The 23,658-nt window shown below is 35.9% G+C and overlaps 1 protein-coding gene across 1 annotated transcript in view; it reads right to left on the bottom strand.

Moving 5' to 3' along the window:
- Positions 1-23,277, bottom strand: part of SH3RF1 (SH3 domain containing ring finger 1) — an 83,495-nt gene extending 60,218 nt beyond the window's left edge. The window contains exon 1 of the mRNA XM_026847207.1: positions 22,792-23,277. Within this exon, the coding sequence (XP_026703008.1) occupies positions 22,792-23,178 (387 nt within the window). The 5' untranslated portion in view covers positions 23,179-23,277. The remainder of the gene's footprint in view (positions 1-22,791) is intronic.
- Between the last annotated feature and the right edge of the window lie 381 nt (positions 23,278-23,658).

Genomic DNA, 23,658 nt, shown 5'->3' with positions numbered 1-23,658 from the left:
AGAAGAACTGAAAAAGTCAACCTACTTTAGACTTGCCTGCTGGAAGTCCCCAGTACTTAGGAAACAAGCTTGCTTTTGAAGAACAAGATGATAGTATGAGGAATACAACTGACAGATGTTTCCCATGTTTCAACGAAGAAAAAAATTTTTAAATTTCTTAATTCAAAAGTGAATATTAATTTTTTTAAATGTAGTCAAATGTGGGAGTCGTTGAAAAGGTTTTCACGGAACACAAATTTGATTTTGGTGATTTAGGGGCTTTAGTTGAAGTAGCAAACAAGCTTAAATAAGACCACCCTCAGTTAAAACAAAAATATTGGATGCCACAGCTCATGGTTTACATTTTCTGTATCAAAATCTGCCTAGAGCAACCCAAAACATTTGCTCCTATTCCAATATTAGATATTTGTAGTTACTCACAACAGCAAGAGATGCTAAGAGTTAGCTTCAAATAAGGAGAGCAAAACCTCTGAGTGTTGGCAGTCATGATTATTAGTAGCGACAGGGCGTAACGCTTCTTGTGCCTTCTCTGACTGCTTGAGGGGAATTTGATAGCATCTTTAATGCCATACTCTGAAACAATGCATACATACTGACTTCTAAGAAAAATTATACTATAGAATTTTTACAACTAATGTGGTAATGTACACAATTGGTTATTTCAACTCTTTCTGTTCCATAGGATAAAACTTTCTGTATTTAACCTCCAGATTGCATTAACTGGCCCAAAATAAAGCATCAAGTTCAGTGGGTAAATCATGTTTATTACTGAATAACTTAAGAATATCTGGCCTTGAAAAAAGTACCATGCCAGGAAAAAAAAAAATCCAGTTTGTACAAACGGTAGCAAACCAGTTAGAAGAAACGTGTACCTACCACATATCTCAGGGAACACTCATTATAAAGTTACAATTTGTACAGCTAAATTCTCAAAAAGATCAATAAATTAACTAGGCAGAGAAGCTTGATAATCTTCTGTTATGTATTATAACATACAGAAAACTTAAAGCTGAAACTTTGGTAGTGTCTGTTTTTCAATTTTTAATACTACTATAAGGTACTACATGTAATCCACAGCATGCTCTACAGTGATTATGTACTTTTCATATGAATGATTAAAGTTTAATCGATCTAAGCAGAGTAAATCAAAACACCCGCGTATCCAGGTTTTTAAAACTGTATTATGACATTACGCAATTAATTAAGGATTGCACACGGAAAAAGGCTAAAGACAAGACTTTATTCTAGCTTAATTATAACTTTGAGGTGAATACTCAACCGCATATTAGTAAAGCTGTACACATATGGCTAGAATAAGGCCATTTTTCTGTTTACTGAATGCATAATAGAAGTACTTAAACATTAATTAAAAAACAATCACAAACACATCACCCTATACAGTTAACCTAATTTATGATTAAAAAAATCTGATTATATTGCTATAATCTACAGTGGTTTTGTAACCAATTTTGCCAAGACTTGCCTATGTTCTTTTAATGCTAGGCTTGCCATTGGGAAATTTCTATTCATTCTGTTTCATCAGTACAATGATTTCCATTTCAACAAGTGTGTAGATACCATCTTTAAAAACTCATTTATGAGTAAGCAACCTTAATTTCTTGTGTTACAGAGTTCAAAAGCAACATATATCATCTGAAAAATACCACACAATATTCTAACATAAACACCATCAATATGCAGTACTTCCATGTTTGAGATTTCTTATCTATTACACCCACAAAGGAGATTCAAATGTGTTAGAAATGAAATGTTTTGTAAGAATACAAATTATACATGTTCATTTCATTAAAGACCAGAAAGACATATGCAGGGTTGTCTGAATGACAAATATCCAATAGAAATCAGATCTGTTCCACTTACTACTTGAAAAAATATTTTCTAAAAATCAAGTTAGGCCTCAAAATACAATTAGAAAAATCATGTCAAAGAAACAGTTCCACTTCTGTTTACTACTTGTAGTTATTCATTGCTTTAGCAATGCAAGTCCACTATTGCAATCAAGTAATTTACAATTTCAGTAACAATTACCTGCTTATGTAAAACTCTACTACTTTTAAGACTTGGTTTGGATGTAATAAATTTTTGGCTAAAAATTTAGCATAAAAGAAAGCCTGTTTCATATAATTAATAAATTTAAAATAATTTACTTCAGCAAGCTTTCTATAAATTACAATTGAGATATTTAACTGCATAAACTAGACAAATGTAGTATTTGTCTTATTACTTGTCTACATTTGGCATGTGGATGTTCCCACATTCCAATATCTAAATGCAGCACAAAATTTTTTCTGGCACCCCCACTCACTGTTTAGGTACAAAGCAAATAAGCAGTGGACAAAGTTGGGTTTGGGTTTTTTTGTTTGTTTGTTTGTTTTTTAATAAAAGATACTCTATTTGTTTCACAGATCAAGAACTAAATACTAATTTATCCTCACTGGCAGACATTACTACAGCATGTAAAATGTTATTGCCTCTATTTTCTACTCCACTTTCCTGCTAAAGATTACTGTCCATTTGGCAAGAACAACAGGAAAAACCCCCATGTGCTAGCTCATCAGCAGGCATAGTTCATAACCTGCCTATTAGCCTAAAATGACTTTGTCAGTAACCTTCAGCAGAAGGCAGGAGTGATAACAGTTTAAATTGCCACAGATAAACCTGTCAAAAATCACGATTCAGCTCACAGAGAGACTAAGTGATTAGCCCAATGTCATACATTCAACTTAAGAGCTGGAACTTAACAGTATCTCACAGTCTTAACTATGAGCTAGCATTCATTAATGCACTTCATTATTGAGGACAAAAAAATGAAGCTTCTAAATTCATCCTGTAATTTTCACATTTATTGTTTCCAGTCTTTCTTTTCCATAATGTACAATTTCACCCAAGCCTACAAAAAGCTACAAAATTTCCAGTTTACCTAGAATACTCTCTCATGCAAGATACAAATTTTATCGAATTCATGCACTGCCGTATTTTCGTATGGCTGGGCTAGGGATCAACCTTGACCACGTGAACCTGAAACTGAAAGAATACTGCTAGATTCATTCTAGAGCTGTGACACATGGTCATCTCATTCAACAAATTCAGTAGGAGTTGATTCTTTTTCCACAAACTAGTATGTTTGTTTCACCTTTCTTTTCAAAAGCACGAGTAAATCAACAAAGACAAAAAACAACCTGATAAATACAAACTAAAAAAGAATGTTAGCTGTGAATAAACAAAGTTACACAACCACTATGAAAGAGTGTTCGATCGATATTTCTCTTTTCATCTGCCTGTGAAATAAAAAATGCTTTTTTTTTTTCAATAAACAGACCAAACTATGTAATTTCATGCCACAATATTTCATTATTTGCTCTAAAAATAAACCACATTTATTCAATACATGTACTTGAGCATCTCACAGCGAAAACTATACTGGAGATGATGATTCATCTATATTGATTTCTCAAAGAGTGAAAGAACACAACAAAAAATTACCATATAAAGATCCTGACCACAATGTGTAGCACAATGTAAAAGCAAAGCATGGGGGAAAACGGCCAATATGGTAGGAAATAGAAGAGTACAGGACAGATAATGTGTTAAGAGGTACCTTGTATACGTAACATTGGCTGAACACATAAATATACCAACATTTATGAATGTATGAATACACTGACTACTAAATATAGAAGTATACTGATAGTGTTGCTGTGCCTCCACCTTCACACACACACTGAAGTGAAAACAACTTTCTAGTACAACCTATTATTTGCTTGAAAGGAAATAATGGGCTTCAATCATACCTTTGAAAACATGTTATTTTCACAGCTTGCAATACTTACTGCAACGGACAGTAAGGTAAACTACTCAGAAAGTTTAACAGAGAAGGAAAGTCAAAAACCAAATGAGTGGTATGTAAAATGCATCTTGACTACAGGAGTGAGAGTCAACCTAACTCTCTTTGTTCCATTTGAATGTACTTGTTGAAAATTAGGGGCCTCATCTTCCCCTTCTGCTGGAAAAAGGATATAAATGGCAATCCAATTCATTAAATACATTTTATAAAGTATTTTGGCATCGTAATATAATCTTTCTATTAAGGGCTAGGAGTCAAATGGAGAATCTAATGGCAGTCTTGGGTGAAACTAATAAAAGATTATTTCTTGTTTCTCTTCCTCACAAAAACCTAGGAATACCCACATTACCTCTTTCATAACTAAATATAATTTTCCATAAATTTATCCACAAAGTTATTCACTAATAAGAAAATTAAAATTCTTGTTTGGTAATACCTTCTTGTGCCTTCTCAATAGTTATGTACCGAACATGTACACTGAAACTAATTTTCAGTATCTTCTCCTCATTTGCAGAAATTAATAATTAATACTTTACTACTACTCAAGTAACACATTTTTAAGAACCACATTTAGGTGTTTAGGTTCTGTATTTAGATGTAACATAGACCTGAAATCTTCATGGACCTGGTGGTTCTTTCCTTATTTATACTACTTAAGACTACAATTTAACATATTGTTCCAGGCTCCTTCATCTACATACTCATACTAATCTACAAATGAGACCATTTCATTCAAGATGACATAGTGAACCACTGCCACACCCCAGAATAATTTAGGGGCAGGAACTACTGCATAGGTCATAGCTTGTGTTGCAGTAATTTCCCAAATATTTCTGACTCAGGAATTATTACTAAAAGCAGCAATTTCTACAGTAGTTTGGAATCCTACACTCCCTAAGCATCTGACACATCAGGTTTTCTGTTACAAGAGATTTCTCCCCCACGTAATTTGTAAGGAAGCTGAATAGAAGCATAGAAAATTTCTTTGTCAATGAAATTTAATCTCACATTAGTTTTATATTATCCAGTATTGATTTTTAAAAGGTGTATAGTAAACTAGACTTTAAGTCAAATTTGAATATTGAAACTAAAAATGACTGTCAAATTTCAATTATATGAAATCAAATATAAGTTATCTTAATAAATTAAGATAGTGACTAGAGGTGACTCTTGATCACCCAGTCAGCATGCTGACACCTCTTTCCCTTCAACCTTCCATCTGAGTTAATCAAATAGACTGATTTTCATTTGGGAAATCCAGATTAATCTAAGTACTGTCAGGCATTAATTTAAAATTCTTTTCTCAAAACTGTGTCTGCTAAAGTCACTGAGATTTTTAAGAAGCAAAAGAGATATAAACAAAAACCCAAAACTTTAAAAACAACAACAAAAAAAACCCCTTTCTCACAGTGAGTGAAGACCTACAAGTGATTTGATAACACTGGACCTACAATGCAAGTCAATCTTAGTGGGTCCCTTTTGAAATACTGGTCATTGGGAAACCAAATCAAAGCTCAGTTATGTGATCAAAGCTGCAGTATCTACATTAACATGTTTTTGTCAGTCTAGGAAAAGACTGTAAGAATATAAACACAATTGCGTGAGAGTGTCTAATCTGATGTCACCCACCTGACTGCAACAACAGGTTTCTGCAGAACAGCATGTGGGATAAACAACCACCTGCTGAAAAAAAAAGTGCCTAAAATTAGATTCAAAAATAACATATAAATTAAGATCTCTCACCAATAATTGTCATGGAAAGCACAGTGAATTTCAACAAAAGCAAGTGTGGGGCAAGGCTTCTATTAATAAACTTCATCATTAAATCTACTACTATTAAGTCTATACTCACAAAGACTCTGCTGCTTATTAACAGTTCTTTCTCATCTCAGCAATATGTTAGATTAAGAGACAGATGAACAGCTTACTTTTACTGTTAAAGTGCCAGAGGCTACGTTCAGTTTTTGACAGTCACAGAGGTTTTGATATGTCTTGGTGGCACATTTCATTGCAGTGTTATTGTTACAAACTGAAAATCCAAACACTAAAACCACACACAGGAAAATGCTGGTAGATACTATGGCTTAGCATTTAACAGTCTTGCTCATTCGAGGATGATTAGCTTCAGAGAAGCTTCCAGCACAACATCACATACAGTAAGAATTTCCCCTAGTTTTGCCACCCTTCATCTAAGCAACATCTAAAGCAGAGAGTACTGAAGTAAGCTACACTCCAGTGTTTCGGGTTCCACCCCCAGCCAAGAACAGCCCAGGTTATAGACTGGTAAGAACCTTGGCAGCACAATCCTCTGCCTCTATCACTGCCAATACTACTGAAACAAAACTAGATGTAAAAGGTTTCTTAGAAACCTGGTATTAATAATGCTGCCTGACTGGAACTATCTGTAATACTTGTACTAATTATTCCTGAGTAGATTAGACCAGAGAGTGCCAAGCCAGCCCAGCAGCCCTTTCTGTGTACACTATGCTAGGTGACCACATTTCTAAACTCAAAATTATATTAAATGGTTGACACCAACACAAACTGCAACAAAGCTATGAGTTTCAGAGTCATTATAGCTATGATAAGACAATCATCACTGAAGTACCTGGAAACCAAGAGATTTAAAAAAAAAAAAAAAAAAAAAAAAAAAAAAAAAAAAAAAAAAAAAAAAAAATCAAGCAATACATAATAGTAATTTACATAATTCAAATAATCATCATAGAATGGTTTCAGTTGGAATAGATTATCTAGTTCCACCCCCCCTGCCATGGGCAGGGACACCTTCCACTAGACCAGGTTGCTCCAAGAATTTATTCCCTACTAATCTAAATCTACCCTCTTTCAGCTTAAAACCATTACCTCTTGTCCTATCACTACACTCCCTGATAAAGAGTCTCTCCCCATCTTTTCTGTAGCCCCCTTTAAATACTGGAAGGCCACTATAAGGTTTCCCTGGAGCCTTCTCTTCTCTAGGCTGAATCAAGCAATACATAAAAAACTAGTTTTATTAAAAAAGGCAAAGAGGAAAATACACTCATAAAAATCCCACTTTTGCTTTTTATTTGAAATACTGCACAGACTAAATGAAGAACATGGAAAGAGAACAAAGGGATGATTTCTACACACCAGCAGTTCAGCTTTCCAGTGACAGCATTTTATATAGCACATTACAGTTACTTTTATGCCTTCATCTGCATGCATCAAGTAAAACACTTAGTCTTCATCTAGAGCTGTAACACCAGTATGTATTTGTACTGCTCAATAATACTACATTTGTACAACCTTGGTTGTTCTCTTTCCTTGGAGGTAGAAGATCATGGTTCTATATTGCTTTTTTTAAAAAGGTAACAAAGGAACATAACACTGCTCAGTGATTCTTTTAAAATAGTAATTCACTACTCAGGCTTTCAAATACTTTGGTTTATAACGGAAAGCAAGCAAAATGTAATTTTTTTTTTCTACCACCTAGAAAGAACATACCTGACATTCATTTCTTATTGCGAAGAACATCGAATTGGAAAAAGTGAAAGGCTACATACAGTGTATCAAGGTCATATGAAAAGCTGAAGTCCACATAAACCTCAGTGCAATTTGCTCATTATTAAGGGAATAATTTCACACTGAAATTATTATTTTTGTTATTTTTCCTTCAATAGCAGACATATAATCCCCATGAGATTATAGATATAGCTAACCTGAAATGTAATATTCTGTTATGTATGCTTTTAAAGCTGTCTTTTTGAAAGCAATTTATTTTGTGAAGAGTTTAATTTATGCTTTGATAAATATTAATTTATTTCAAAACAATAACACTCCAACATCTGAAAATTCATCCCAAGAGATACTATTTTCTCATTAAAAACAGAAGTCAGAAACAAAATGTTTCTCCTAAATTACTCATCTTTACATCACAGAGGAAAATGAAAAGAGAAATATCACAGCTAAGCCAACATAAACAACAAATGTTATGTTCCCCATCTGACAGTCAAAAAATGGAGAAAAACCACACTTCAAGCCATACTTAATTTTGAGCTTTCCAGACAAAATATACAATCACAATTATTTTATCTCACCAAATAATTATTTGGGGACACACACAAGGAGATTAAGTAAAAAAGAAAAAGGTGCTATATCCATAAAAAGTGTCATTAGTACCTGCAATACATGAGCCAACCACCAAACCACAGATGTCCCAGCATGGATTCCCCTTGACCTCTATTACAGCACTGGAAGGGACAGCAAAACAATTCTCCAGCCCAATGACCCAAGCACTCGCCTGGGATGTGGGCATTTGGGTTTTAATCCTTTTTTCAGAAGATATTTTTCAGTGAAACAATTTCCATTTTAGAAAGGGGGTGCAAAATCTACATGTTTAAGTCACTACAATCACCAGTACCAATCTTCACAGTACATTAAATACCGAATCAAAGGCTGAATTACCTTAATTAAGGTGATTCACTTAAGGCAGGTTTAATGCATACTAACACAAAAAAAAAAAAAAAAAAAAGTGCTTTTTTTTCTCCACTGTCTTTTGAAAACTTGTGCAAAGACAGAAAGCACAGAGATAAAATACAAAGTATTTGTTAGTCCTTGATCTGAAAGGCTAGCCAGCATTCATAGGTCCTTGCTGGCTTAACTTCATTAGAAAGACAAAATGATAATTCAAAATAGTATTTACCAAGAACATTCATAAAATCATGATTCTGTGAAAATAACATGACGGAGAAACAGCACCCACGTATTTTGCAACTGGTGCTACCAGAAAGTTCTGTGCTCTCTGGAGGGTTATCTGTTGCCTCGAAGGTTCATGTGCAATACTGCTGTTTTGTTTTGTTTTTTTTTTCCCTTCTTTTTAAGCCTCTCTCAGAAAATCCATTTTTCTTCAGGCACTAACCAATGACCCAGGCCTGGTATTTATGGTCATTTTTATCAGTCCTCAGAGTCTCCCCTGTTCCAGATTTATGTTGATCAACACCTTCAGCGGCAGCTTCTATTGCTTCAGCTACCGCAGGAACACTAAGGCTAGTGTCCCTCTAATGAAGGATATCTACTGCACTTGTTGACTTTTACCAGATCTGTTTTCATGAAAGCCATTAACACTCTTCTGTATTCCAACAGAATATTTTCCAGTGTATATTTTAATAGCAAAGTTCAAAACTGCAATTTTATTTCTATAGTTACAAGACCTTGAAAAATATAAACACAGTGAGTGTTTACACAAAACCACTTTGGACAGATTGCTTCCATTAAACTTAATATACCAAATAGAAGAATCTGAAAAAAAAAATTATTTCTTCAAAACACAGCACAAATAAAATGCTATTTCATCCACTGAGTACCACTACTAAGACATTCAGAGTTATTTATCTTAATAAAAACCAACTACCTACTCCAAAAACACAGTTTGCATCTAATGGTATGTTCAGCCTAGACTTCAGCAATTGGAGTCTGTACCCAAAACCAGAGCTCTGTGGTGCTGACAAAGCCCTGCCATTTGAATTCTGATCCGTGCAGAGTTTGGTCTGCCTTTGTACAAAGCAGTGGCTTTTCCCCAAGTCAGAAAGCCACACTATACCGAATTGGCTCTACCTCCTTCCTCAAAATTAAACATGCGAAAAGAACGTGAATCTGAGTTTTTAAAACACATTCATGCATTCATACCTAGAAAATAAGTATATAACTTGATTTCAATTTATCTGAAATCTTACAAATTCTTACTAATGTTCTAGCTTTGAGAACTTGAAGTATTTGACTTCCCAAGAATAAGATGCCGTTTCTAGGAAGGTTTGGGTTCCTAAACTTACGTTGTAAATAGCAGTTGGAAGAGAGTGCGCCATGAACAAGACTGCAGCTAACATCCACATCCGAGGGTGAGGTTATCTGTTTAAGCATGAAGAGGATTTCTCCAACATCATAAGGCATCTTATGCAAACCAAACTTAGGAATTCCTGGAGGCAACTATTTAACATTTTCTTGAAACACATGATTTGGAATACTTAGCTTTCCATTTACTATAGGCAAGACTAACCAAGCCCAGTCATAAAATATGCTGTGGGTACTGCATACTGGGCTATGAGATTTTTCAAGCTTTAAAACATGTCTAATTACAAAGACCAAGTTAGTGCTTCTGTTTGATTCAGATAAACTACCTTAAACTTCAATCTGGCTGTGTGCAAGTGGGCTTTAATCTGACTGTATGTAAGTGAAGCTGTACTGAAATCCCCTTGTAAGCAGATGAAAAATTTAACACAGGGGAGTTCTTCCGAAGACTGTGCCTCTAAATATTATAAATCCATACCCTTCCATTACTGCACATACAAAATTGGTTCTAAAATAATTTCATATCTTCTTTTTTAACCATTTCTAATCTAAACTCTTTATTTGCGAATTGAGCAGTACACTACAGAAAAATATACACCCACTCGATAACAACCACAGCCTACAAAAACCAACAAACAAGGGCATAAACTTCATTAACCAATTTATCTCATTAACTCTCGTAACTCCCATTAACATCAAAAAATAAGGAATCGTGTGGTATAGCCTAGCTGCATGTGCATTACACACATTTCAAAAGATCTAAAAGGATTAAAGATGCCACATTACATAAAACTTTACTCAGAGCATATTTTTTAAATGGCATTTGAGTTTGCATGTAAAATTCTATGACTGCTGTAGGAAAAAAAGGGCACAAACACTTCCTGACAGTTCTGCTGTTTTGACTCATACCCCTTTTTTTCTTGGATTCCTTTAATGCAAACACAGAAGATTTGAATCAAGAGTATTAAAAAAAAGTCTCCCTATCAATTGCTGGATACACAATTATGAATATTTCATATTTAACTGCTTAAGACATGGTATTTATTATTTTATTATTTTTAAAGAAATAAAACCACCCAACCTTTGTACAGAGTGTGTAAAATAACCAGTTCCTCTTCTACACCATTTAAATTAAATTTTGGCCTCTTTTATGCTGTTCCTTTTAAATGTAGGGAGCTTGTAAAATAACAAATAGGGAAACAAATAGCATAAGCTCCCTGTTGCAAGCAACAAAATTCTGAATTGAACATATGAAAAAGTAAGATTCCTTAGTAAAGAGCATATACCAACAACAGGAGCTGATGTTAGAAATCAGCTATCATTGACCCTTATGTTTCTTTCTGCATTTGGAGGTTTCAGTGTGAGAAGATAAAATATTTCTTGGAATTCTTACTGCTTTGGGAATCTGTTTCCAGCAACAGCTCACTAGCTATTCTATTTCTCCACTGAAAAACTAATTCCACTTGTAAGTGAAAGTAAACACAAATCCCCCTTACTGAATAAAAATAACGTATTTTGAAAACATCATTCTAGAAAGATAGTTCTCTTTTTATCTGTATTACAGAAAGGTGAGCTGCTCCAAGGGACTGAAAACATACTGAAAATATTCCATTATTTTGTTTGGAGAATCTGTCTCACAAAAATCATTATTCTTAGCTGTCATGACTAAATTCAAAAAGATAGTATGCAAGATTGTAGCCATGCTCTGTAATGCTGGTAGAATGCTTATGTCCTTATTTTCAGCTATTACTAACTGAAGGACTACCCAGAAGACTGAGGAAACATGGAAGCAAGGTGAAAAGAAGTGGTACCAAATCAGAATTAGTCACAAATGCTCTTTTTTTTCCATTCCTCAAGAATCTTTTCCAATTTCCAAGCAATTCCTAAGGACACTACCCCACCTTTTCCTATATACTTTTTGAGTTCATTGAACAAATCATTTAAATTTGTAGCTTTATTGGTTCTGTAAGAACTGTGAGAATAGTTTATTAGTAACAAAATTGATACTTTTAGAATCCTATGAAGAATCTCAAAGTGCTTGAGAGATATGCCAGAAATAATCCTCACAGTACCTAACAGAAAGTTCTTCAGTCATTTTGAAGCTGAAATATTGTGTCACATAGTACCTGACACACTGTTTCAAAATAAACAATGAAAAAAAATGCACTGTATTTTTAAATCAAAAATTAATTTAATTAAAATTAATTCTTATTCTCACCTCTTGTCTAGCCAACTCTAGCATATCAATTTTTCTATTTTGATGCTCTCCAAAACCTTTTTCAAACATCAAGTCACCCCCCTTCAACTTGTTTCTCCAGCATCTCCCCCTCAACAGGTCTCTAATTCAATTTCAGGGAGCAGAGTCATGTGCCCAATCCAATTTCCTTCTCTGTCTTTTTACCCAATCTGTCTATTGCTATGTTCCAAATCCACAAGCATAGTTTTTCTTTCAACATATTCACTATCCCTCCACTCCCTTACTATTTGGCCTTCTGCATCTTTATCACCCATCAGTATTAAAGTTTCCCTGCTTTTCAGTCATCTCCTCCCAGAGGCCTTCTCCCATCCTTTTGACAACATGAGTGACTGCTTTCATGCCTTGGACTCACTCTGTGCTCAGCTCTTCTGCCACCCTCTCCAAATGCAGGGGCACCCTTGGCATCTCCTGGACCTAATGTGAATCCCACATTCACTTCCTCTGCTCCTACTCTGGTGCTGTGTAAACATGTCAGGCTGAATTCTTCCACTATAAACTGTTTTTTCCCCTTCCTTCAGCTCCACTACCTCAGGAGCTCTACTCAGCTTAAGTTCAATAGAGCTAGAAGAGTCAAAACTGAACAGAAGTAATATGCAGAGTGCAGTGGTGGCCAGTACCACATTATCTGCATTAATGTTTTTTAAATTCTGGTTCGCAGTCTACTGACTGTCCGAAAGATTTCCAAAGATACCTTGTGAACCAACCACAAAGCTTTTAATCTGCATATGTGTAATGCAAGGAAACAAACTGTTATTTTTACTTACCTCATTCTATATTTCAATTTATTTTATTTTTATTGGGCTGTAAACTAGATATTAATGCATTTAAAAAATCTTTTATTCTCCCCCCCTGCAACAAAACCCCCAGTGGTTGTCTTTTCAACTTTCTCCTCAAGTTGTAGATACTGTGGTAGTATGTCTTATACTCAATGAAAGTTCAGATCAGCATTTCTCAACCTTTTCAAAACCCAGGGTAGAAAACAACACTTAATTCTGGGAGACTTATATGTCTTCTGAAGGATCATCTATTCATCTACTTATTGACTATCCCTGCCCTGCTTAGAGTGAAGATCCAAGAGGATTACAGAACCTGGTGGCAAGGCTGAAGGCTTGTTAACTTAATAAGGCTGTGGATTAAAAACTGTTAAATTAAACAGGTTTTGAAAATGACTTAACTCCACTAGTGTGGATAAGATTTAAGAGGCTCCTCTCTGATCTTTTATCTAGTTCACGAAAAAGACCATGTGAGATAGTAGGGCACTGGCATACACAAATGAGTAAAGGTCCACAAGATGTTAGTTTTCTTTTAGCAAGCTCTTAGCTTCAGAATAAAAGCTTCATCTTCAACCGAGGCACATTACCGCAGCACACTGAACTCCGCTGGATTTGTTTAAAATAAGCTTCTAGAACAGCTATGCCCTATATATGCCAACTCATATTGTCATCTGATTATCTTTGAATACTTTTCATCCTAACACTTCTTAATCAGGTAGAAGCACCTCATTCTTCCTCAGTTTTTAAATAAATAAAAAGCAGAATATAACCTAAATAATTTAGATAGCATGCTAATAAAGAATAATTGAAGACACTTGTTTCAAATTGTTCAGTATTGATCCTTACTCCTCTGTGCATGTAAGACTACATTCTTTTTCTTGAGTTCAGCAGCCTGAAAGTCTGAGAAGAGTACCTTTGTCTTTAATCAGAGCTTGTCTTGTAAGATTGTGGTTCACACAGCATAAAACAGTGCTTCAGTTCTTTAAAAAGCTTTTAATGTGCATGTACATTTTGAAAGTTTAGATGCTGAGGAGAGGAAATCAAGAGAGGTAATATGCACATCTTTCCTTTATAAAAAGGAGAGCAGAGTTACCTCACCTTACTGCAACACTAATGCCATGAAACAAAATCAGTTTTATTAGCAAAGAAACACTAAAGACTGAGGAGGGCTTCAGGTGTTATGAAGTCCAAGAGGACACTCTCTGATGCACTTCTATGCAACAATGGCAGCACTCGTTCTCTTCACAGAAGAGGAGAATGATGTCTGTATTAATTTTTAAGTAACATGGAAATGCTTACCTTTGATCAAATGTGTTTATGATTAATAGCATACTTCCCAGCTAGAAACTGTAAAGTTATACTTTGCACATTTACAGAAAACAAAACCAGACAATCTATATTTGACTCTGAAGAATCGTGACAACTTGAACAATAGAAAGAACAGTTAAGCAGACAACCAGAGCTTTTCATTCAATTAAAAAAGCCCACAACTTTACACCATATTTTCAAAATCATATGTGGAAGGCTGAGCCTATCAGCACCATTTCAAACAAAATTACTGTGCAAGAGAGACAGTGCATATACATACACACAAGAGAATCTTGTTCTCATCTTTAAGAGATCAGATAAACTCTCAAGTATTAAAACGAGAACCTGTAAGAACGTAAGTGCCACTAGAGGTGAAGGTGAATTAATCAAAGGCCAAATAAGATAGGAACAAAGACTTAGACAAGAAATTGTATAACTTAAAATTCTGAAGTGTTCATAGTCTTATGCTATAAAAAACCCTTATCACATGCTTGAGTGCCACAAGAAGTGTCAGATGAGCACCACAGTCCTAAGCTTCTAAGGGCACAGGGATAAATTATTTCTGTGGCAGACTGCTTGCCAGTGCCACCGTCTAGCAGGCTCAGAATTGGTAACAGTATCTGTAAATGAAAGAAAGAGCTGAATTTGACATGTATGTTTCATTTTCCTCTCAACTGGAGAACAAATCTGTATGTTTCCAGGAAACATTGAATGGCATTTTAAAGATAGACAGATAAGCATCGCATATCAAAGAATTCCAAATACTGGACTCAGTTTCTGTCTTTGGAGTGACTGTCCTTATCCCCAGAGCATCTTCCCAAGTGCCTATGATTTCCTGATGTTTAAGAGCATGCAGAAGAGAAAACAGACTTAACTGTTTGCCACTGTGCTGACCAAGACCAGCAATATCTACAGGACAACAATAAATGAAAGCAGTTATTCAAACACTCTCAGTGCAGCAAGGCTTTAACTAGGACTAGCCGCACTGTTTAGTCTAAACAATCAGAGGACAGTGCCCCCTCTATACTCAGGAAAGATATCAAGTCCAAGAAAGAGCACTTGGATGTGAGATTCTCCCACCTCAGAGCCGCTCACTTCCTAAAATTAATCCATCTCACTTCAAAGCAGCCATTCTCAGTCCACAAAAACCTGCTCTCCAGAAAGATTCTGATTTGGTGATGTGAAAAGAAAAGCAAAGAAACTGATCTAGTGCAACTGACCCAAGAATTCACTGCTGATTTTGAGATGGGCTGTTCTGTACTGACAAAAAGGCATCTGACAGGAATTGTGACATAACAGATGCATGATTTTCCTTCGCACAAACAGTAACAAGTTGTGCGTATGAACAGGCTGACCAGATGATATTTCACCTTTAATTACTGAGACACACTGTTGCCCACACTAGGATGTGCATATAGGCAATGAAACCAAAGGAGGTTAGGCAGTAATAATATTAACCTACACTCTATACTCTCATTCATTTAACAGATTTAGTCATAAATACCACAAGTGTCTGTAGTCCAAATACTTCAACAGAACATTTTCTTTCTTACTGCTTATTTCATGTTCCCTATGTTTGACACAGCCAAGGACAAATTGGACACAAGAGGGAAGAAAAATATATGTTTTCTTTTTCTTGGAAGTAGTACATTAAGATCAGAGGCAAGAGAACATTTGAATAAAAAGGACAACGATGGAGACAAAGAAAAGACCAAGGAAGGTGTTAAGCATACCATAAGGAGAAAGGCAAATGCACTGCAGGGGAAGTCCACCAAAGACAAACAATGCAACATAACAAGTTTCCAGTTTTATTATCACAGCTGCAGTTCCAGGCTTGCTGTTTTCTGTAGTTCCTACCAATGCACTAAACACGGGGGCAAGAAGGGGAAGTACCATGTGAAAACCATTCCGCTTAAGGAGAGGGGAGGAGAAGGATTCCTAGCTGACCCCATCCCAGTCAGCCCCTTCAGCTCTTCCTACCATACAGGATGTCTATTAAGCCACCGAACCAGAGGTACCCATTGCAGAAGGCCAGACACTGTGCATACAGAAACACAGCAACTGCACTACTGACTTAATTTTCTAATCAGACCCTGGACCACCTAGGTAAAGCAATTTTATTGATATTTGATTTCTGTCATAATAAGAAAAAAATGAAAATATTTTTATTCTCTTTAAAAAAACCTGCTCCCCTTCACAAGCCCATTAAAAGTTAAGGGCTTTAGACTTCCCTTCTGCACAGAAATTTTCTGAACGATCAAAGCTTTCTGAGTAGAGCAATAACCTGTAACTCACCAGCCAAATTAAAGTGGAGGGAAAAAGACACCATTTTATTTCAGGTAGGGGTTTTTAAACGAATCTACAGAAATGGAGTAACATTAAATCAAGAATAAAGGGAAATAAAGACAGCCCCCTCTTCCACCTGAAAACAAAGCAATCCCACAAAAGCATCTTCCACTAATACACAATAAAAAGGGTATCAGAAATAAAATAAGAAGGAATTTAAGCATCAAACTAAAATATTGTGGATTTGTATTTTAGTTTATAAATCAACTTCGAAACCTAATTATTTTCTAAATAAAGGGACTACACGAGTTTCACAGCTATTTTATCAAGCAGCTTTATGTTAGCTGGCAGGTTTAAGATTGCTATCAAGGTTCAGAGTATGGAATTAAATATTTCTGTACTACCAACACCATTCACAGTAGATATTCTCTTTTTATTCTTTTCAAAGCACACTCAAATCTACACACCAGTGTGCCAGTCGGATGCAGATTTTCCTAGCTGAAGAATGGAAAACCAGCTTCCACGGATTTTTTTAAGTGTCTGGCTTTTCCTCCCTGAGGTATTTATGCGATTCGCTATTAAACTTCTAAACAAAACTAAATCCTTTCAACAATGTAACACTAGGCACTGCACCATCTTTGGTACAGGAAATGGATTCTGAAGAGCTCTCCAGTAATGTGGAAGTCAATGATTTCATGAGTGAACAGCAGTATCTACTGACCTCAGCTGAGACTGTGGACCCATTGTAAAACACCCTATAGATATATCCAAAATAAAAAAGTCAATGTCTGCCCTGGAGAATATACAGTTTAAATTGCAAGTCAAACAAAGGAAGTACTATCAGTCATATCTGCAGATGGGAAATAGAGGCACAAAGAGCTTTAAATGACTCTGTGCAAGGTTATAAAGGATGTCTGTGGCAGAGCCAGGAACTGAGCCCGGAAGCTCTCAATCCTAGCCCAATACCTTTGGATACTGAGACAATTCTTCCTTTTGCTTATCCTCCCTCTCTCAAATACTTATCTCTGAGAGGAAACACATTAACACCATGAAAGACAGTCTATTTTCCTTTTATATTTATAATCTTAATTAAATTTTCTCTAGCTTAACATACATAAGTGTTACATAGAAATAATTAAAATTGTACAAGCAATTATAAATGTAAAAGCAGAATGTGGTGTTTCAACAAGTGTGAGAAGAAACAAAAGCATGCATGATTTAGAGAAAGTTCCCAAAATGTTTTCTAATGATCACTCTGGAATATGAATAGGTGCCTACCTCCACATTCTCAAATTAAGACATTTCACATGTCAAAGTTGCACCTCAACACTCTACTTATATAGGATGAAATACATACAGGAATGCAGAATTAAAACTACACAGACAACAATAAGATACACTTTTGTTTCTTTTTTTTTAAAAAAAGAAAGCAGATTTTGTATAAATTCATACAAACACAATCAAAATCAGGTATCATCAAGGAATGATTCTCCAGCCTACCATCACAAACGCCAACTATGAAACTAACTGCATTAGCCACTGTCTCTTGCATATTTCTGCAACCACTTTTTTCTCCAAGTGGCATACTTTATAATCTCATCTATTATCACAACGTGAGCCTCTAAGAGTACCTGACCAGCAGATGTTTACTGATATGACATTTCTGTCTATTGTTTTATTCTGCTAACTACTGTTCAGAGAGGATTTTAACATCTGTTCCAATCTACACCTGCTGTTATGCTTAGCAATCCCAATATTTATTTTCAATACTTTAATAACGTTATTGATCTGCGAATGCACATTTTGAGCCCCACTGTTGCTTTCTAATCATTATAAATTCTCTAAGAAGTTTCCTTTGATAATTAATTTCTGCCAGGATCTTAGCAGATCTTAGTGCCCCCAACAGCAGCACTTGTTTCAGCTCCTATCTGGTTTCTGAATTCTGCTAAATAGTCAAACTGTGAGAGCTGCCACCCTGAGCTCCCTTCTTTGGGGTGCTTAGGATAAAAGAAAACCGATTGCTAACATCATACATTAAGTCCAACAGAGAAGCCTGACCTGCTTAAGTCCTCACAGACAATAAGGTGGCCCATCATCCCTACCACCGCAAGTTGTGTGCAAAGTTCAAACACCATGGCTGGGGGAAGAGAATCTGGCTCCATTTATTTTCCTTTTTGGCATTAAGGCCATTTCAGCAGTTCCCAGGCAAGCCTACTAGAACACAAATGACCGACGCTAAGGCTGTATGGATGTGGGAATTGAAAATTTTACTGTTGCTTTCCTGTGTTACACAAGCATGAGAATGGACATGTGGGTTTACATGACAATGCAACACAGCTGAGCATTAGCAGAAGCTCACAAAACAACCTCCTGTTTGTGGGTTTTAGTTTCGGCCTCAGTTTAAAAGTTTTTTTCAAATATCTCAGATGTTAGTGGTTCTCAACTGAAAAACGAAGTTCTAGGAGTGCCCAGAGCAAGAAATTATTGCTGCGGTTAGAAAGCCCCCTTCAACACCCGAATGAGCATCTTCTAATAGCCTGTAATGCTCCTTTACCCTCTTGTTTCAAGAAGACTTCACAACAAGTGGTATCGCCAGAGGTCTCTATCAGGTTTCCAGAATGAAACAAGAAAAAAAACGAATAGCTTTAGTACTTGCCCACTGACTGCACTGCAACATTCCTTGATAAAATTTCCCACTGACATTGAGTATAATACAGCCAAATCACACCATCAATACTTACTCAGCATAAGCATCAACTCTATTAGGCATGGCCAACTTCTGAGCTATTCATGCTTTTCTTTTGAAAAGGGAGATCATTTGAATCCTTCATTTCTCTCTTCCTGTCTACACTTGGTCCAGAAAACAGCTGAAAACATTATTAAAAAATACTTTCGACAGTGATGAGATTTCAGACTATCTAGACAACTCTGCTTTAGGTTCTGCTGAGAAGACAGCCCTAACTTCAGAAACTCGGACTATTAAAGAAACTAGCAGGAGAACCAGTATGTCTTAGGTACATACAAATTCAAGGGAAAATTTAAATGTGTATCATCTTAAATCTATCCTCTAGCAGAAAAATTAGAACAGCTCTCCAACATCTATCAACTTACAAATAGAGCTACATTTAAGATTCCTGCAATAAGCATACCCCTGTAAAACTCTGACAAGGAACTTAAGATAATACCTGGTCAACATACTTCGTGAAAATGACAAGATGAATAACATGAGCAAAAATCTGAAAGTAAGTACCCTAAAATTTTCATATGCTCTTTTGAAGGAAACAAAGCCCATGTGATCATGCAGTCCCTCAACAACTTGCTCCTGATGACCAGTCCCAAGCAGATCTGACAGCTGACTGTGGTTCTTAAAGCTTTTCCAAACTATCAACCTAGCTGAAGGCTTTCACTTACCAGTAACAAAAAAAACCAAAACAAACAAACAAACAAAAAACCACCACCACACCAGAAAGCATTAAATTAGCATCTGTACCAGAGAGGAAGCTGCAGCAGGAGTGTAACTATTATTTGCTCTCCCAGGCAAGCTGGCTGCTCAGAACAGAAGAGCTGGGCAGTCAGCAGAGTTTTCCATCAGGTACAGCAGTATGCTGCCTTTGTCCAACCAGTACCCAAGGAGAAGTACAGAAGGCTTTATGCATCAAAACAGCAGGGAATAGAAAGAGGTTAAGAACTTGCAAGGAGAAATTGCAGTTGTTACACTGGTGAAAGACTACAGAGGTTATAGAAAGAAACAGGGTTATTGCAGTGGGGGAGATACAAGGCACAGGATTTGTTAATCCCCACCACCCACCCAGCTTCATTAGTTTTAAGACTCGAGGAACCATTAGTTTGTTTATTGCCATGTGTCACCACATACATAATACAGAGAATGCAATATACATAGTGCTGTGCAATAACAGGGCTGGCAGCTCCATAGTCATTGATACAGTTCAGGAAATCACACCGCACTACATGCTGTATTAACCTTTTCAGAAAATTATGGCATCTTTTGAAAGGGCATTTATGAGCTTAGTACTACTTCGGGGTATAAGCAGAATGTTTATGACTTAACAGCCTTCATCCATGTTCATTTCATTTAACTTAACAGCAACTTTCATTTACTAGTTCCCCTTCAGCAAAATTAGTTTAGGAAATCTGACTCTGCCACTCATCTAGAAACAGATTTTCTTCTTCAATTCCCAGAGAGAAACTGTCTTTGCAATCATCTTTATGCTATAGTTAGCAAAACAAATAGGGCATTAATTCACTTCAATGCTGTCCATAAAATTGGCATTTTGCTTTCTGGACTTTTTTTTTTTTTTTTTTAAACAACACTTTTCATATAAGAAAAGCTCTTATCTCCCACTTCTTATCCCTCAGAGTCAGCTCGTGTTCTTAAAAGTACTGCCTTCCTAGTAAAGCAAGCTCTGGGCAAAGTGGACAAAAGATGAAAAGATCATCTTTCCCTGTCTCCCAAAGGAAAGAAGACACAAGAATGCCTGTGAAACCCCCAGAAACAAAGATATATTCAAGCCTTACTGTAAAATGTTGAAATCTATCACTAATACACACCAAGTATCAGATAATTGCATAAGGACATGCATGGTCACAATTTTAATAGCACATGGTACAGAATAACTAATAAATTGAAGCAACATTCCATATGTTATCACTTTCTACTCTGCGCAACATCTGGAAATGCAAATGTTGCACAAGAGGATATTATAGAACATTTAAAAAAAAGAGAGAGAATATTCCATATCCAAGTTATTTTTTCTAATAAGGCTTTGAGAAACTCCGAAGCACAGCCATTCACACATGCAGTACGCTGCCAAACCAGAAACCTTTTTGGAGGAGAAGCAGTATCTGGAAATACAGAGACCTTTACAAAGGTCAACAAGAAAATATATAAACAAGTTAGATGGATATTTTGCTTTGTTTTAAGTTGAAGAGCTTTTGCAAATGCAAGGTATCATGGTCAACACCTTCAGGTTCTGGAGAAGACCAGACTGGTTTTGATACTGCTGAAGCTTCTTTGCAGTATTTTCTAAGGTTTATCTTCCAAAAGAAAAAAAAAAAAACAAACAAAAAAACAAACAACACAACACACACACACAAAACCACACATCACCATCTCTTACCAATTAATCTATACACAGAACAAGACTCATTAACAGGTAGTGGCATGATAATTATTATTTTTATATTCTAAAGTAAAGAAGCTAATGAGAGTCTCTACCAAGCAGAGAAAACAATACAGTCTAATGGAAGAACACCTGTATTTTAAATCCTCATGCAAACTTAAGAGGTGTATTTAAGATGCTTTTAAGATATTCCAATCATGTAAATACAACTGAGGGCAAATCGGTGTAAGGCTTCCTTCATTGACTAAGTAAACTAAATCATTCAGCTATGCTTTAAAATAAATAAAGACTAGTCCTGCCAAATACATGTTTAAGCCCTCTCCTTGGAACCCCTTAAGTAATTTCTTAAAAATAAAATAAACTTCACAAGGAGGAAACCACCTAAACCATTCAGAAACTCCACTTCAAACACAGAAACTCTGAATATGCAGCCATCACAAAGTGGGCAGCAAGACCTTTCAGACAAGCTGTTCTGCCTTGTCATTAAATAAAACAAAGCAAGGTCAGTCATCTCAAAATTATATTTCCCCATACAGGCTCTAGAATGGATAATCACAAATGAGGCTACTAAGTCTTGATTACAAGGTATGACAGAGTCTATGGGTTGCACAGATCCTAGGAAGCAACAGTACAGACAAAAGGCAATGTCTTCTCATCACACTACATAGATTTTCCAAATCACTTAGAAAAGATACTTTGAGGAAAAACTGACTAAAGTTTAAAGTGAGGACAGAGTACAAATAACTTACTAGATGACAGTAATTCCAAGACTTCTTTTTAAAGGAAGAGAAGTAAAAACATAACCCATTAGAAGCCAATGGCAAAACCTTCACAGACTCAACAAGAACGTAACTTCCCTGCTCGTGTTTAACATTTGTTATATCTAACTCAAAGGAAATTTACTGATAGTTGGAATCACTACAGAAAGTGCAACTGCCAAAATAAAACCTCTAGAGTTGACAAACTAATAACAATTTCAAGTGTTCTTCACAGGATGTTTATCCTTAACAATTACTTATGCTTTCCACATAAATTACCTTGTTCTATTTGACTTCCTTTTAATAAGACAGCTAAGGTATTGAGATGCTTTTCTTCTCCTTAACAACTGCAAGTTTTAATAAGGTAGTATTATTACAGGTATTTACATAACAGTAAACAAATAATGGTAAGAACGCTGATGTGTTCTGCTAGAAATCCACAACAATTCTCAAAAATACTTTGTTTTGTTGTATTTACTATCTGACTGTCCTCATCCTGAAGCAGAGGCCATCAACTGTTTTGAAATGGGGCAGGAAAAGATACGATTGCAACAAAATACCATCAGCACATCATACTTACCCTAACAGGAGGGCTCCGTGCTTGCACCCTTTGCTGCTGTCCACTTTGCGAGCTCTGCAGGTCCTTTGATCCGCAATTAGCTATAGTGTTGATGGGGACCCTTAAAGCATTCGTGCTACCAGTCCCACCACCAGCGCCGGGTTTTTGAGGCCTCTGTTTGATGCCATCCAGTAGTCTAACAAGCAAAATATTACTGGGAAGTTCATCAACACTGCAGTCCACTAAAGTCCTGCACTCTGGGCATCGAAGCTCATTTCGAGAGCTCACAATGCCCAGCAAACAGCGTTTACAAAACGTGTGCTGGCAAGGCAAGACTTTTGCAGAAGCATCAAGGCGTTCTAAGCAAACAGGACACTCCAACAGATCCAGCAAAGCTGATTCATCCATTTTCTTTGTATTACTTAAGCAAAAAACAAATCTTTGCAGAATTTGTGTGTTTTGAGCACTCCAAGGATATCATGTTACATCCATTCCTCTTCTGACTGTACTCTGAAATTTTTTGAGGAAAAAAGGCATTAATAAGCTGGGAAAAGAGCCAGCAAAACTATTTTATATGAAGATGCTCATACAAAGAGCAAAATAAACGACCTCTACTTAAATTCAGTAGATATTTTCAATAAATGAAAGAAACTTCAGATTAGCAATAAATAATAAGTGATCAACATCTACTTAGTTAAAATATTATAACAAATGCTAACAGCTAAGGTTTTTAAATTTGTCTCCATAAATTTTAATCTTGAGTGATTCTGTTTTCTCAAATTATTCCAGAATCAAGAGCTATCCCCAGTACAGCATTATAATAAAGGTTACTTTTCATAGTTCTTGCTTAATACACCTGTATCTCTGAACATTTACTTGAAATTAGCT

Source organism: Athene cunicularia, assembly GCF_003259725.1.
Source record: "Athene cunicularia isolate RWA chromosome 4 unlocalized genomic scaffold, athCun1 chr4_part1, whole genome shotgun sequence".
Taxonomy (NCBI): Eukaryota; Metazoa; Chordata; class Aves; order Strigiformes; family Strigidae; genus Athene; species Athene cunicularia.
The sequence above is the reverse complement of the archived record's forward strand: the minus strand, read 5'-3'. Positions and strand labels throughout refer to the sequence as shown.